This window comes from Nelumbo lutea, chromosome 1 (assembly GCF_056320005.1).
Source record: "Nelumbo lutea isolate HS-2025 chromosome 1, American lotus-T2T, whole genome shotgun sequence".
Classification (NCBI taxonomy): Eukaryota; Viridiplantae; Streptophyta; class Magnoliopsida; order Proteales; family Nelumbonaceae; genus Nelumbo; species Nelumbo lutea.
The window spans coordinates 190,892,473-190,908,246 of NC_142684.1; the positions used below are offsets into that span (position 1 = coordinate 190,892,473).

Sequence of the window (15,774 nt, forward strand, 5' to 3'; positions counted from 1 at the left end):
TGTTTGATGTTTGAAATCTGGATGGAACTGTGGAAGAAAGAACCCTGGGATCAATCCAGTCCAGACTCCAGACTACAGACCCGGAAAGTTGCAAGGACTTCAGGGTGTCCATGGGCAATCTAACAGTAAATTATTGGTAACTTACTGTTTTGTATGGTATGACAATGCAAGTGGTCTTTACCACTTTCAATTTCAGATATATTTTGATTTCTTTCGGTTGGTTTACCACTTTACTTTGATTTTAGATACTAGGGTCATTGTTGCACAGAGACATCGAGGACGAGCTTCAGTGTTTCTCGTTCTCGCTTCATAATTCTGGTCTTTGATCTATAAATTGTTCTCTCTAGATTATTGCACTTCATCCACCTATAAAATCAAATCCTGTAAGTTCTGAGACTAGGCATATCATGAAACCATGGTCCAAAATGCTTATTGGTTGTGTTGCCAAGTAGTTAAGTACTTAACATTACATATAGCAGGATGGGATTATTTTGGCCATGACCAGTCCAAAATGAAGCTTTCTTCTTGGTCGCATAGATTTGGGCATCAACTAGTTGTGGGTGGTGATAATCTACTGCTGCCCCCCCTCTTTAGAAATTAATTTGAGATGAATTCTTGCTGAATAAACAAGTACTTATTAGTTAATCCTTAATCAACTAGAATCAATTAGATAGAACTACATAGGAGACATTTTGCTATATACAACTAAAAACTGGTATCAGCATTATTCAAAACCAACTTGAATAAAGAAAATAAAATCGATCATTCATAGGTCATCTTATCTGGCATTTCTGACCTTCCTATTACATAGAATCTACTGTACCCCAAACACAAAAATATTAATTCACTACATAATGTTAAAACTTACTCCAAACGTGGTTCAAACCATTGATCTGAGAGGATCACTGAGTGGTCAGTCCAAGTGTAATCAGCGGCGGAGGCAAAAACTTCAGACAACCAATCTCTACAACTGAGCAGAGCAACCTCAACTATTTACTGTACATTCTTTCAATAATTCTCAAGAATGAGAGCGTCTGGTAAACACACCCCTCATGTATTTGTTTCTGAATTGCACTGATGTTCTCTGTGGCAGCTTCTTTTGTTCCAGAACATATTTGAACAGCTCACTCTCTCAAGTCTTGGCCCATCAATTTTATCCTGCTCCACTGATGTGCCATGTGAGTGACTAGGAGATTCATCTTGCATTTCTCTCTCTTGGGGCTCAAGAGATGGGCATGACTCAACATTACATGTGCACAAGGGAATTGCAACAGAATGGAATGGACTGCAGGAAACAGGACAGATAAGACCTGAAGAAACTGTTGTGACACGATTCTTGCGGATCTCTGATGCACAAGCAGCTGGTGGAGTGTCTGGATCACGAGAGTGGAGAATGCACGGGGTACAGAGGCCAAGAGATAGATGTAGTTTGAGCTCCTTTGCTGGGGAACCAGGCAATTTCAGAAAAGAAATTATGCCATGTCTGCAAAGAGGGCATGGAATAGACCCAGGTGGGCCAACCGGTTCAGATGGGATGTTGCTTGTCGAGCAGAGATAGAGAGCACATCTTACGCAAAGCTCATGCCCACAACCTGCAAGTAGAAATAAAACAACAAAAATGATGGTGCACCTACTTCACCAATTCAATTCAGTAGACATCACTTGCATAACAAGTCAGGTTAGACAAAACAACACCAGACATTAACTTGCAACCAAGAAATTATTTTGATAGGTAACAATATTCATTAGCTATTGAGAGAAAAAGAAATACAAAAGGGCAAATTTTATTCTCTCCTCTAAATGTACATATAACTGAATTTCCTTCCAGCACCAAAAATAAATAAACACTACATTTTCTTTTTTTTTATAAATTACATTCATTAACATTTTTTGCGTGTGAAAACCTAGTGTTAAAAAATATTTTTTACAACATATAAGTAATTTATTTTAATATAAAATATTAATCATTATAAATTGTCAATATCAAAATATTTCAAAATAGTGATTGTACATGAAATTCGATTTATTATGTCCCAATTTACCAAAAAGGTTTTAATTTGAGAATTATAGAAAAATGCTTAAAATAGTTGCCAGGCTAATTTTTTTCTTTCCAACATAATGTACATATAATATAATTTCCTTAAAGGTAGTTTATGATTTGTACTAAAAGTAAACAAGGATATAATAGGGGAAAAATATAACAATGGGCATATTTCTAGCAGAGAAAATAAATTTTCCCATTTAAAGGTTTATTGGTTGATTTTTTTTCTTCCAGATTGCATAACCAAGAGGACAAAATGTATGAAGAAAGTTTTTTAATGGAACTTATATTTTCTAAGACTCAAACATTACAAATACTAGAGGGAAGAAAACATAATTAGAATATACACTTCAGAGAATCAATTTGCCAGATGCTAAAAGAGAAGGGGGGGAAAGGCAATAGCCGCAATACTGCAAAACATACGAGTGGGGGTGGGGGCAGAACCACAACTGACGCCCCTTTTTGCAACTACGATTATTAAATCAAGTAGAGATTTCTGGAGTAATGAAGCAAAACATGAATTGAAAACGATAGTATCAGAAAGCACAGAGGATTGCAACTACCCCGCGTTATTAAAAGCTACTTGCAAGGGGAAAAATGGTCCTTGGAAGCTAAGCATGATGCATACATACCCCATTGTTTTTGCACATCATGAAATTTCTAGGTATATTTCATTCTTCCACTCAATGAGCAGATGAAAAGCAATAAGATTTATCATTTCCCACTTTCTTCAGGCCTCCTTCATTGAGTTCTACTCCACTACGAAAACAACCACTCTTCAAGTAGTTCCACCTTTTTCTCCTTTTTAGAAACTCTATGGAATCTGCTCGAAGGTGTATTCCTCCTTTCCCCTTCTGACCAGATGTTTTAGAAATATCTGAGATGGAACCATACTTGTTCAATACTCATTCTCGATTGATGAGTTTAGAGATGCTTATGGAACTCTCTGGGTCTGCATGCTGATAAATGATTTTTTTTAAGTAGCAACAACAGATCATTTAGATAGGAGTTTCTATAAGGTAAGGCCCCCTTGTCATAGAGATGAATATTACATTTGAAAGTTTGAGGAATGACCACATATATAAAAGAGCTGTCTTGATTGAGGGTGAATGGTAGTGATACAAACTCAAGAATGGTCAAAACAATTAAATGGCTAATGTTATGCTGTTTGCCTTGTGAAGCTTACATAACTGAGCAACCTAGATCAATCTTTTTTGGTCATTTCTTCTTTTTTACCTTATCCACCCATCCAAAAACTGTAGTCTTGCGCTCAGTAAAATTTTCCTTTACGTTGTCAATCCACAATAACTACCTCTTATTTTTCTGTTATTTGCTACACTACTCTGAGAACACCAAGCCCTTTGACCAAAGCAAGGGGAATGACTCCAACTTTATCTTCATATTTGGTCCTACTCCTTGAAGCCCCAAAACATGAAACAGGAAACAAATAATTTTTTTAATTGATAATTCCATAGAGGCAGAGACAAGTGCAGTTTTAAATAGCGTTAGGGTGGCAAACAGATGCAATCTACACAATCTGATTTTAGAAGGTGATTCTAAAATAGTGGTACAGTGGTTAAAAAATCAAGGTTTGGTACCATGGAGACATGGGAATGTAATGAAGGAGATCAAGTTGTTGATGAGGGACAGAATTATAGAAGTGAGATGGGTGCATATATAAGCAAAGGGGCTTGCTGATTCATTGGCAAAGCAAGGGGTGGACAGGAATGAACTCTTTTGGGGTTTGTTGGGGGACTTGAATGCAATGGTTTGATATTATAGTGCTTTATCTTTTTCTTCATATCTTCTAGATATGGGGAGCCTCTCCCCACTATGGGGATGCTTGGCATTTTGTACATATTTGTTTTTAGTCTTTATAAAATTTACCTCTTATCTAAAACAAATGCAAGCATGAGAACTTCCAATTTTGATGTTGAGTTACCCAACTTTGGGGAATTATTGTGGAGACTCTGTAACCAAAATAGCACCATTTCTTGCAGTTTGCATAGAAAATTACATATCACTTTCTCTATTTCCATCATCTGACTTACAAACATCAAGAGAAGGAACTTACTTAACAAAAATCTGACAAGAAGTACTAGAAAAGAAAGGTACAAACCTTCAGCAGATACACTACATGCTCTCTCTAGGCAAACAGCACAAGTATCACTGTCATCAGAGGAGGCTGCTGAGGACTGCAATCCACATTCTCTGCAGAGAATTGCCATGAAACAAATTCTGTCTTTAGATGTAACAGTCATATGGTTCTGAAACATTGCTTTTAAATGATAAACTCAGAAAAAGGACTGATTCCATATGATAACTCAGAGTAAAAATTTTCAATTTTGTCAAACAAGAAAATGAGAAGAAGCATTTGAACTTAATTTTTAGTACCTTTCATAGTATGCAATAATTTCCTGACAAACTTGCAAGGATAAAAACCATGAACCAAATAAAATATAGATTTGAATTAAGATATAATTGTTATGATTAACTTGCATGGAAATAATTATATGATTATATCTAGAGCAATAGGAGAAGCATGCCCGTTTGTTGAGTTTTGGGCTGATAACATTTGTTTTTATTTACAAAGCATAGTTAAAGAGTTACTGGGCCCAAGGCCCATTAGTTTGTGTTTTAGACTGAGTGTTTACTTAGTTTTTACAGTCTTTGTATTCAGTTTTATTTATGAGTATATAAGCCAATGAAAGGGGCGGCCAGACCTGATTTTTTGGCTTCTCCCCATTCTCTTCAACTCTTCTCTTCTCTTCTCTGCACAAACCTTCTTTTTTCTTTCTTTCTTTCTTTCTTTCCTTCTTTCTCTCTTTCACAGATTTTATATCAAAACAGAATTTTTGCCCTTTTCTACTCCATTGATCATATTACATCCACAAACAGAAAATACTAAGAAGACATCCAAAAGAAGTCCCCTCCCCCAAGAAAACCCTAAGACACAACATAATACAAAATGAACAAAAAGCATTTGCTTGTTTCCATAAAAAGTATGACAAAACCCATGTAATGAAGAATCTGTCACAAGTGCATTAGTAGTAGACAAATACTGGACAATATAACTAGATATGAGTTCAAAAAATATTTTAGTTTGGAAAAACATCTTGGGCCTATTAATCCAAAGATATTTTATCCTTCAACTTAGAAATTTACCCAATGAAGCAAAATCAGCTAATGCTATCAACTTAATGTAGAATAACAATTATATGGGGTTGTCCCATATAACTGTCCCAATTATGTGGGGTAAGCAACATAAATCCTGGTTTTCCATTCCATTCCATTCATTGCCATATCCATTGTTAAATTATATAATCCCATTAAAATAATTCTTACTACCTCAACCCATGCTCTTTTTGGTCTGCCCCTAGCTCTTCTAGCCCCTTCCACTTGCAACACATCACTTCTGTTATTTTTGAGACTCTCTGTTGATCATTAAGAGGTTCTGTGGTAGTAATAAAGTAATACTGATGTGGACACTTTTATTGGGAAAACATATCACAGCCGGCAGCAGCAGTAAAGGGAGCAAGAGTTGCTGCTTCTCATCTTATCTAATTCTAGCTAGATACAGTTCTTATCTTATCAGTTCAGTAGGATAGATTAAGGGAGTCTTATCTTATCTTATCAGTTCAGTATAATAGATTAGTAGGAAGTCTTCCTAATTAGCAAGGAGTCTTCCTAAAAGTAAGACTCTTATCTCTTGTAATCTCCTATTTAAGGAGCTGATATTATTCAATAAAGGCATTGAAAATTTCAGTCAAGAAAAGAGTGAGGAGAGTTGGTGATCTCTTGAACAAATCACCATTAAGACGCCAAAATAGGTTCCTCAAGAAAAGGGAGGAACAAGGGAAAACCGGAGGTTTTCCCCGTGGACCGACCCGTGACGAGATCCTATTCTCGGGCCCATAACAAATACGATAATTTTTTTTTCAGCTTCATAGGATTATTTCCATTTTCAACTAGAAGGAATACAAAAGAAGTGAAGAAATATTTTATGGAAAGCCAACCGAATTCTAAGTTATAATTATAGTCTGATGTGCTGCTTCAGCATGAGCATATGGGCAGAAACTAGTGGATTAATCACCTAGTAGAGGAAAATGAAAATTTGAAACAGACCTGTGACATCAATATAATAGAGGATTTACCAATTCAAGGTTTTGTAATAAGAGCCACTAAAACTAATTCCCACCTCACTCCAACTATTGAACTTATGGAATGGTTCAGAAATCTCCCCTGGTGCAACTAGAATTATGGTGAAGTAATTGCATTTATTATGGTCATGTAACAAGGATGCTCCATTTATCAAAATCATGGTGTACACATACACATATACCCACCCAAATTTGTTCTTAGCATGTTTACAAGTGAACATGCACAATGCTCTTACGTATAGGTTTCATAAACAAAGACTTGTATAATGCAAGGCATCAACCAAAGCCAATGGAAACGAATTTTCCAACCATATATCTGAACCAACTAGGTAATTTGGGAAATCAAAATATAAATAAACAGCTAAACTGACTGAAGGGTGGGATGGAAAAATGCTTTCAAGTATGGAGTAAATTACAAGAGGGTGATATCAAGATCAATACTTGAATTCAAGGAAAAGATTTGGACACACTAAAAACCAAATCTAGCATCTTCGTCAAGAAGAACCTATCTTACTTTCCCTTTGTTGGAGAAGAGTAAGACTAAGGGGTCTATCATGCAATGCGAAGAGTCCATGTATCCATATATAGTGATCCTTTTTTATATCAATACAATTAATGGTTTAGTACTTTGTCTTTTAGTGAATGTCATTAAGTAAGTTGTGAGTTCCTTAATAGCTGAACAGCATATTGGATTGATTACTAGAGCCATAAATTTTTTATTATATTACTACTTTGTACACCAAAAACTATAGCAGCAAGTCATTCTATTCAGCTACTTAAGCCAATTATCAAACTGCGCCTCTCTTGCCGGTGCAACTCATTAGGCCATGGAATTGGATAGCATTCACTTGGATTTATGAACACCAAATTTGCTAAACCATAACAAGGGCTTCATGAAGTCCCATGTAGACATAGAGAAGGGCAGCAGTTTGGACTGGATTCCTTTTCTCAGCCTTTGGTCCAAAATCATAGATTTTCCAATAGTCCAGTATTTTCTTCATTTCAGCTATACATTTTTTTTTTCTGAAAAAAAAAACTAAATGAATTGATTTAAAATATAAAGATGGTTTTTTAATCAGTTTTCACAATCAATATTCACCAAAGCTTAGAATCACGGAACCCCTTGTTTTTGAGGCCCTTGCTATGTAAATCTTTTTTTTATAGATACATTGCTGAGTAAATCTCTTCCCCTTCTTTTTTATTTGTACTTCATTTCTCCTTTCAGCCTCCACAGTTGTAGGATGCTGTTTTAAAGAACAAAGCATATCTAGTTTCCCAATTTCAAGGCTTTGATAAAAATGGTTTAAGAAATAACTTTTGTGAACAGTAATGCCCATGACTTACCAAAAAAACAAGGTAAGCTTTATCTTCAGAGAAATTATTTTTCTTGTTGAATGGAATTGCAAATTAGATTAAGACCATAAAAAAGGTAAGTTTATATGCAAAATTGTAAGCAGTTGGCGAAAAAATATAACCAGTAAATGGTAAAGAAAAGCATCAAGGAAATGCATGAGAAGTGGCAAAATAATCCACACACCCCCACAGGGATCCCCCAAGTGCTTGTATTTCAAGGATTTCTCAAATGGTGTTTCAGTAAGAAACTGTTCAAAGCTTTAGATAATTAGCGCTATACTTACCTTGCTATGTTAAGCACACTCATGAGAGGCAAGGATAGATATTTGGATGGAGGAAATGCCGGTACTACCAAGTCAGAATTTGGTGCTAACAGCAGTTCAAGCCAATGACGCCCCCATATCCTTGCTACATCAAGAGGCAACCAACTGAAAGAACATAGGAATTCCTTTAATACATGGCACAAGCCCCCTATGCAGCTAACAATCACTATTAGCATAGTAGCACTATATCCATTCTAGACAAGTTGTTACCCATTGCAGTTCAATGTCAACCGACTGGCACCTCTTGCAAGAAGGATCTATAGAAAAAAAAATTAAAAATAATGTCCTTTCAAATTCAGAAAAAAAAAAAAAGAAGTAAGAAAAGTAATAATGCAAAAAGTAGTTACCTGGCAACATTTCAGATTTCCTCCACAAGCAGCATAATGCAAAGGAGTGCTTCCAGCTCCTACAAATAAATCAATGTGCTGAAAAAATAGGACAAAAGCAACCATTTTGACAAAGGAAACAGAAGTAATCAAAATTCAAACAACAAAATACCTATTAAATCCATTGATGTTCCATAATGAAATGTCACAGTAGAGACACTCGCATGAATGTCAAGCAAGAGCTGAACGCAATCAAAATACCCATTCAGTGCAGCCATATGAAGAGCAGTTATACCACCATCAGCAGCTTTATTAACAAACTTGGAAAGAACACTGCATTGAACAAATATAATTATTTAATGGCAACAATTTTGGAGAAAAATAAGATATTAGAATGAATACAGATAAAGGATAGATGTTTCTGAACTGCAAAGATTGAATGAGGGCAGATCACAAAGCAAGCAAGCCTTCAAGTTGGAACAAAATAAAAGTAAAAACAGTCATCCAACATTCCAACCCTAGTTGTGAATGTTATTTTCTTATATTAGGCTATAGATAACCAAGTGTAAGGAAAAGGAATGGAACAGAAACAAACGACATACTTTTGATCATATTTGTTCCTCAAATTAGAACCATCACCTCTATCACCAGTGATCTGAGAAATGACGACTTCATAAGGAACACTTGGAACAAAGTCGGCCACCACAAGTCTTATACATCTAGCATGCCCATTAACAGCTGCAAAATGAAGAGCCGTCCTACCGCTGAGGTAGTCTGCTCTTGTAACCTATTACATGAGTAAAAACGCAGGCACATATAAGTAAATAAATAACTAAATAAGCAAAAGAATAGATAATTCTGAAAAGCAAAAGATCCCAAATTATCCACATGATTTCTTTTAAAGAAAGGCCTGGGGGAAGAACTTGAGGAAAGATAACTCACATTGCTTCTGTACAAAAGAAGAGTCTGTACAACTTCCCAGTGCCCATACCGGCAGGCTTGCATCAAGGCCGTCTTACATGGGGAAAAAAAGAATGAACAACTAGGTTCAGCAATAGCTTGTTTAAGTCTTGTTTATTAAGAACCAATCCAACTCTAACACATTTAATTAAACCCGAATCTATGCCAGACAAACTTTAATACAAAATTATACATACAATTTGAACAATTGAATTGATACTCAAAGTTTTCATTTACTTATGATTGAACAGGAACAAATTGAATCAGAAAAATTACGAACCAAGCAGAATAGGACAAACATTCTTTTTTTTTTCAAAGGATCTCAGTTTACCTGACCACAGTAATTCCTGGAATTGGCATCTGCACCATTCTCGAGCAATAATGAAGCAATCTAAGGCAGAACCAGATAAATGGAGTGCACAAAATTAGAAGAAATAGAGGTGGAGACTACAAAAAGGATGGGAAGGAATGAGAGAATTGATACCTCGTTGTGTCCCTTGGCGGCAGCGAAATGAAGAGGGGAATTAAGGCCGCCGAAGGTGGAGTACCTGGCGAGACAAGGATTGAACTCGAGCAGCATCTTCGCTTCCACCAAGTCCCCATCTCTTGCCGCCGATACCAATCTCTCCCCTGACGCCGAGCATCCAAACGAATTTCCCATTTGCTTCTTTCTTTCTTGTTTTTTTGTTGGTTCTTTATTGGTTATTTTTGGGTTGTTTGGATGGGTCTCTCTGTAGTTAGTTTTCTCAGTGGCTCATTTGTCATACAAATTGCACACCAACATTGACAGAAAGCTCCCCACACCCACCTCATGAAAACATTCACAGAAGGGAGAAAATGGAAAATAAGAAAAGGAAAGGTAAAGGTAAAAAAATAAATAAAGGGGAGGGAAGAAGGAGAAAGGACTTCTGAGCGTTGCCTCTATCTCCCTCTGACTAAATCTGAAACAAAAAAAAAAAAAAAAAACGAAAGGAGAAGCAAAAGAGTATAGAACAGAGGTCTAGTTTTTTTGGTTAGTTTTGTTTGCCAAACTTAGATAAACTGCTCTGGGCCATTTCGAGTGCAGAAAACGTGAGAAGAGAATAATAAAACAACCCCCAACAATTAACAACTACGAACAAAGACGACGAAAGAAGGGAGAGGAAGGGTGGTGGTGAAGAGAGTGACGTGTTTTCATGCTCCTACCTTTTCTCGATATTTTATATCTTCCCCATTTCAGTCGTTAGTTCTCTGATTGGTTTTCTACTTTAAAAATACACATCTCTCTCTGTCTGAATCCAACTCTGCTCTCGGCTTTCCCGTTTGAGGGAAACAGAAGAGAAATAAATTGCAGGGTCTTGGGTCTGAGTGGGAGAGACGAGATGAAAGAAGAAAGGCGTTTATAATCAAAACAGATAGGGAGGATGAATTTACCTCTTCCTATAAGGAAGCATCTCTTGTTTGTTATTTCCTTCCACCCGCTCCTTCCGGTTCCAACCAACCGAAAGCAAAAAGCCACACTACCTCCTCCTGTACTAATCAAAATCTTCATGTGTGTCGGTTACTAAAGATAATCTCTTTACGCTACGGGATTCTCTCTCTCTCTCTCTCTCTCTGAGATCAGTAAAAACGTGTATGACTTTGGTTTTGTCTGTGACTGTTGTTGAACTGAAACCCGAGGCCATACGGCTTGGTTCTGGCTTCTGGGTTCGTCAATGACAGAGATGGTCAAACGGGTTCGAAGCTTGATGTGGTGGGGATGGGAGTTGGTAACCTCTTCTTCTGTCATCTTTCATTTCGAGGGTCCGCCGACGATTGTGTGTAAATTTGGCACTTTAGGAAAAAAATCCATAAAGCAAAATGGAGGAACAGCACCAAAGACAGAAAGTTTGATTCGACAACCAAACCTACCCAACAAACAAACAAACAATCGATGAAAGAAAAGTACCAGCCACTTCTCTCTCTCACTCTCCTTTTCTTCTCATCTCTTTCTTTTCTTATCCTTCTCATTTTATAAAACAATACAATAACAATAAGCTTGATGATAATTTATGTACCTGATATCACGTATGAACTGAAACTGAAAGTCTGCAACTAACCCAATTCTTGGATCGTGATCACGTCGGGTTAAGGATATGAACCGGTTACCCAAATTATATCTGATTATTGAATATTTGAAATTTTAAATCCAAATTACGTGAAATTATAAAATTAAATAAAATTATAGGAAATCTCATATAATAATAATATTAAATTTATTAATTATAAACTTTATATAATTATGTAGACACGTTATTATATTACATATGTAAATAGAGATAATAAATTTTATTTAGACTTGAATTATATTTTAATTGGATTATATGTGATTAAATCCATATCAGATCTGATTATTAAATAGATGCAAGTTTTAACATCCAAATCTGAAATAATTAAATCAAACATTATTATATGTAAATAGAGATAATAAATTTTATTTAAATTTGGATTTTAATTGGATCAAATGTGATCAAATCTACATCAAATCTTATTATTAAATAGACGCAAGTTTTAACATCCAAATCTGAAATAATGAAATCTTGAACCAAGTTTTAAATTCTTGGAATCTATTGGATCTGTTCATCACACAAGGCTCTTTACATCGACCTCATGGGCGCATGCCACCATGCATTGGGAACATCTCCCATACTTATATCTTATTATTCATAGAAAATGTTTTCAATGCATGATAAGATGTGGCTGTGAGGTTAATGTGAGATGTGTGAGTAGCATATCCCAATTCTATTTCAAGGGCATAATGACTTGGATGCATGGAGATGAATTGGGTAGATGCTGATCAATTGATTGGGCCTTCTAGGCTTCTATTCTTTTAAAGGCGGGTGCTGTTTTCCTTAAAAAAAAAATTGTTACGTTATACCTCGCATGGCAAGGAAAGCATCAAATTGGGTCCAACCCATCAAAATGATTGTTGATTAGCTAAAGTCCTATATAAACTTTTTAATTATCAATGGAAGGAATACTTATAATAAGTAATCTAGGGCTCTCTCCCTTTTGACAAGCTTTTTCTTTTGGGGTTTGAGCTGTAAAATACAAAAAAGAAATTGATGAGGGCAGATTTGGCCCTCCACTGACATCATGACACGTGGTATCTCAAAATAGTTGGACGACACCCCGGTACCACAAGAGCGATGACTTGCTTTAGCAAAAATGATGGAAATCCAATTGCCAACTTAAGACCCAGCTAGCGACCTACCTCCGCCGACCTAATGGAGTCCCAGCTGGCAACCTCATACACAACTCAGGCACCTCGACAGGGCGGCTAGGAGCACCTCATCCAGGACTGACTTGTGGTACCTCGTCATTAATGGTCCAAAGGACCCCGGTGCGAGGAGCGACCTCCCTCGAGGACTTGTCGACTCGATTGAGGTCTAGTGGCGATCTGCTTCGTGTGTGCATCCTGTCACTCCTAGGTCTTCTAGAAGCCAACTCCTACATCGAATGTTTCAAAGGAAACCAAATAAGGCACAAAGCCTAGTCTACGTGTGTCACAATCTCCGAGAACTTTAGATCGGCCAGCCACGTCTTCCTAGAGATCTCGGACATGGTATGTAAAACCCATGCCAAACGATGCCTATATAAAGGTCTCATTTCCAACCTCAGAAGGTCCGCATGATTTAGCTCTCACTTACTAGGAATTTACCCGAGGTGACACCGAAGACACACTTATTCATGTTCAATTTCATGTTAAACTTACACAGAATTTCAAAAATCAAATGCAAACCTTGTATTAAATCATGTGAAAATTGGGTTTTGACGACCATGTCGTCTACATAACATTCTATTTTTCTACCAATCAGTGGCTCAAATAATTTATTTACAAGTCTCTGAAAGGTTGCCTCAACATTTTTCAACCCAAAGGGCATGACCTTGTAATAGTACAGTCCGAGCTCGGTTATAAAGGCAGTCTTTTCTTCATCAGTTGGATCCATCCTGATCTGGTTGTAGCTCGAATAGACATCTAAAAAGCTCAGTAACTCATGCCCCTGAGGTCGTGTCCACCAGACGGTCAATCCTGGGGAGTGGGAAGCAATCCTTTGGGCAAGCTCGGTTTAGGTCGGTGTAGTCAACGCACATGTGCCCGTTAGCCTTTTTTACCAGAACGGGGTTGGCCGCCCAGCTCGGGTAATGAACTTTCCTGATAAAACCGGTTGCGAGCAGCTTCCCGACCTCCTCGTCGACTGCCCTCCACCGCTCTGGGCTAAGTTGCGTTTCTTCTGTCTAACGGGCCTAACTACAGGATCAGTATTCAGCTTGTGAGTCATAATGCTAGGGTCTATGCCAGGCATCTCTGCCACGGACCACGCAAAAACATCTAAATTTTTAAGTAAAAACTTACCAATTGGGATAACAGAGGCTCCTCAATAGAAGCGTCGATCTGAAGTGTCTGAGCTGGGTCCTCTAACGATGCCGAGATGGAGACTGTCTCTTCTATTGGTGCAACTCATTCCTCGCATTGCTCCGTAGGTCGTTCCAACTCGAGGTCATCGGCCACCTTAGCTTTCCCTTTGAGGGCGGCAACGTAGCACTTGCGAGACTCAAGTTTGTCACCCTGCGCTATCCCGATTCTGAAGTCTGTGGGGAACTTCATTGCCAGATAGTCAGTGGAGACCAGCACGTAAGGCATGGATGATCGGCCAACCTACTATGGCATTGTACGAGGAGGGGGTTGCGACCACCAAGAAGTCATGGTTGAGCCTCACTATGCTAGTCCAAGTGCCGACTTCCACAAGTAGTGTAATCCTTCCTAGGGGTCTGACATCCTCTCCGCTGAAGCCTACGAGGGGAGTATTTGCGGGCTTCAGGTCACTTTCTTGGAGCTGGAGCCGATCGAATGCTGCTTTGAAAAGGATATCCATCGAGTTGCCCAAGTCGACGATGACACGCCTGACTTCAAAGTCGTTAATCTTTATCTTTATGATGAGCGCGTCATCATGGTGGTAGTGGACCCCGTGTGCACCGTCCTCTGTGAAGAAGATCGGGTCATCCATCCTTGGCCGCTTCAGGGGATTATGCTCTTCCCTAGCGGCCTCGCGAGCTGATTCCCAAGCTGCTACCGAAGTGCATTCCGCGATAAATGAACCTCCAACGATCACGTGGATAGTCCCCCGAACTGGTCTCTCTTCCAGGGGCTACCTATGCGGTTGCTCTGCCTGCCTGCTGGGTTCGGGAGCGTCTCTACTCTGCTCCCCTGCTAACCTACTTTATTATTATTATTCTATACAAAATTCCTCAGGTATCCGCGATGAATGAGCTCCTCTATCTCGTCGCAAAGGTTTTTACAATTTTCGGTATAATGATCGTGGTCTTTATGGAAATTACAATACAACTTTTTATTCCTTACATTAGGGTCTACCTTCAACCGAGGTGGCCACTTCACATACGGGGCGCCCTTGATGGCCATAAGGATCTCGACCCGCTTCGTGTTCAAGGGCGTGTAGTTCGCCCTTTCTGCTGTCGGAGCTCGAAAAGGTTGTCCTGGCCTTGCCCCTCGAGCTTGGTCCTTCTTCTTCTTACTATCACTCTGGGTTGAGGGCTTTGTCTCCCTTTTTCTTTTCTCAAGGGCTTGTTCACCTTTCTAGTTGATCTCCTCCTCCATTCCTATAAACTGATCCGCGAGCTTGAGAAACTCAGTCACAGTCTTGGGCTGATTAACAACCACATGCGACTTGAATTCTTTATGGGTGATGCATCACTTGTCCGCAGTGAGCCGAACTGCGGGGTCCAAGTCGGGTATTTGCAAACAAGCGTCGTTGAATCGCTTGATATAGTTTTGAATGGACTCCCCTTCCTTCTGGACTATGCCCAGGAGGCTCTCTTGAGTTCTTAGGCATCTCTTGCTAGTGACAAAGTGGGAAACAAAGACTTGCACGAACTGCGCCCAGCTCCTGATCAATCCAGGTGCAAGGTTCCAGTACCATGTACAGGCTACCCCTTTGAAGGTGGTGGAGAAAGCCACGCACATACACAATTCACTAGCCCTTGCCAGGTGCATCTGGGACTGGAAGGCATCCACATGGTCGTTCGGGTCAAAGGATCCATCATACTTATCCAGTGGGGGAAGCTTGAAATCCTTTTGCATAGGAACAACAAGAAGTTCTGGCGACAGAGGAGAAGGAACTTAAAGAAGTGGGGTAACTTTTACTTCACCCGAGCTTACCCCGGAGCTTGGGCAGATCATGAGTGGGAGCTTGGCGAGCTCGACGGCGCCTCCGCTGCTTCCTTGCTAGCTCAGCGTTGGTGATGTTGGCTTCGGTATTACCGAGCTCAATGGGCCCAGGGAGGGGCTTGGACTACTGTTGGTAGCTGCGAACTGAGGGGCCATGCCTCAAGTCTGCGGCCAGTATCTCGAACTGGTTTTTTGCAAGTGGGAGCTCGAACTACGAATGCTGAGGCGACGCGGGCCTAACTAGCTGGGAGGCCCTCGACCTGACTACAGGCTGCAAGGCAGGGGTAGCTGGTCTCTTTTTTCCGCCACGAGACGATGCTGAGGTCTCTCCTCGGCGAGAAGGAAGTCCGTTTTGGTGGTGGGGCTTAGCTTGCTGCGTGACCGGATGCTGAAGAGGGAGTGACTG

At 39.1% G+C, this 15,774-nt stretch overlaps 1 protein-coding gene across 1 annotated transcript; it reads right to left on the reverse strand.

The window, feature by feature from the left end:
• Positions 1-700: 700 nt before the first annotated feature.
• On the reverse strand, positions 701-11,165 carry LOC148880021 (E3 ubiquitin-protein ligase XBAT33-like). Its single transcript, XM_088961817.1, has 10 exons — positions 9,648-11,165; positions 9,495-9,554; positions 9,146-9,217; positions 8,806-8,990; positions 8,376-8,536; positions 8,225-8,283; positions 8,088-8,134; positions 7,839-7,982; positions 4,161-4,252; positions 701-1,592 (listed from the first exon to the last, which is right to left on the reverse strand). Exons 1-10 carry the CDS (start codon positions 9,822-9,824, stop codon positions 1,051-1,053), a joined length of 1,539 nt encoding a protein of 512 aa, XP_088817943.1. The 5' UTR covers positions 9,825-11,165; the 3' UTR covers positions 701-1,050.
• Between the last annotated feature and the right edge of the window lie 4,609 nt (positions 11,166-15,774).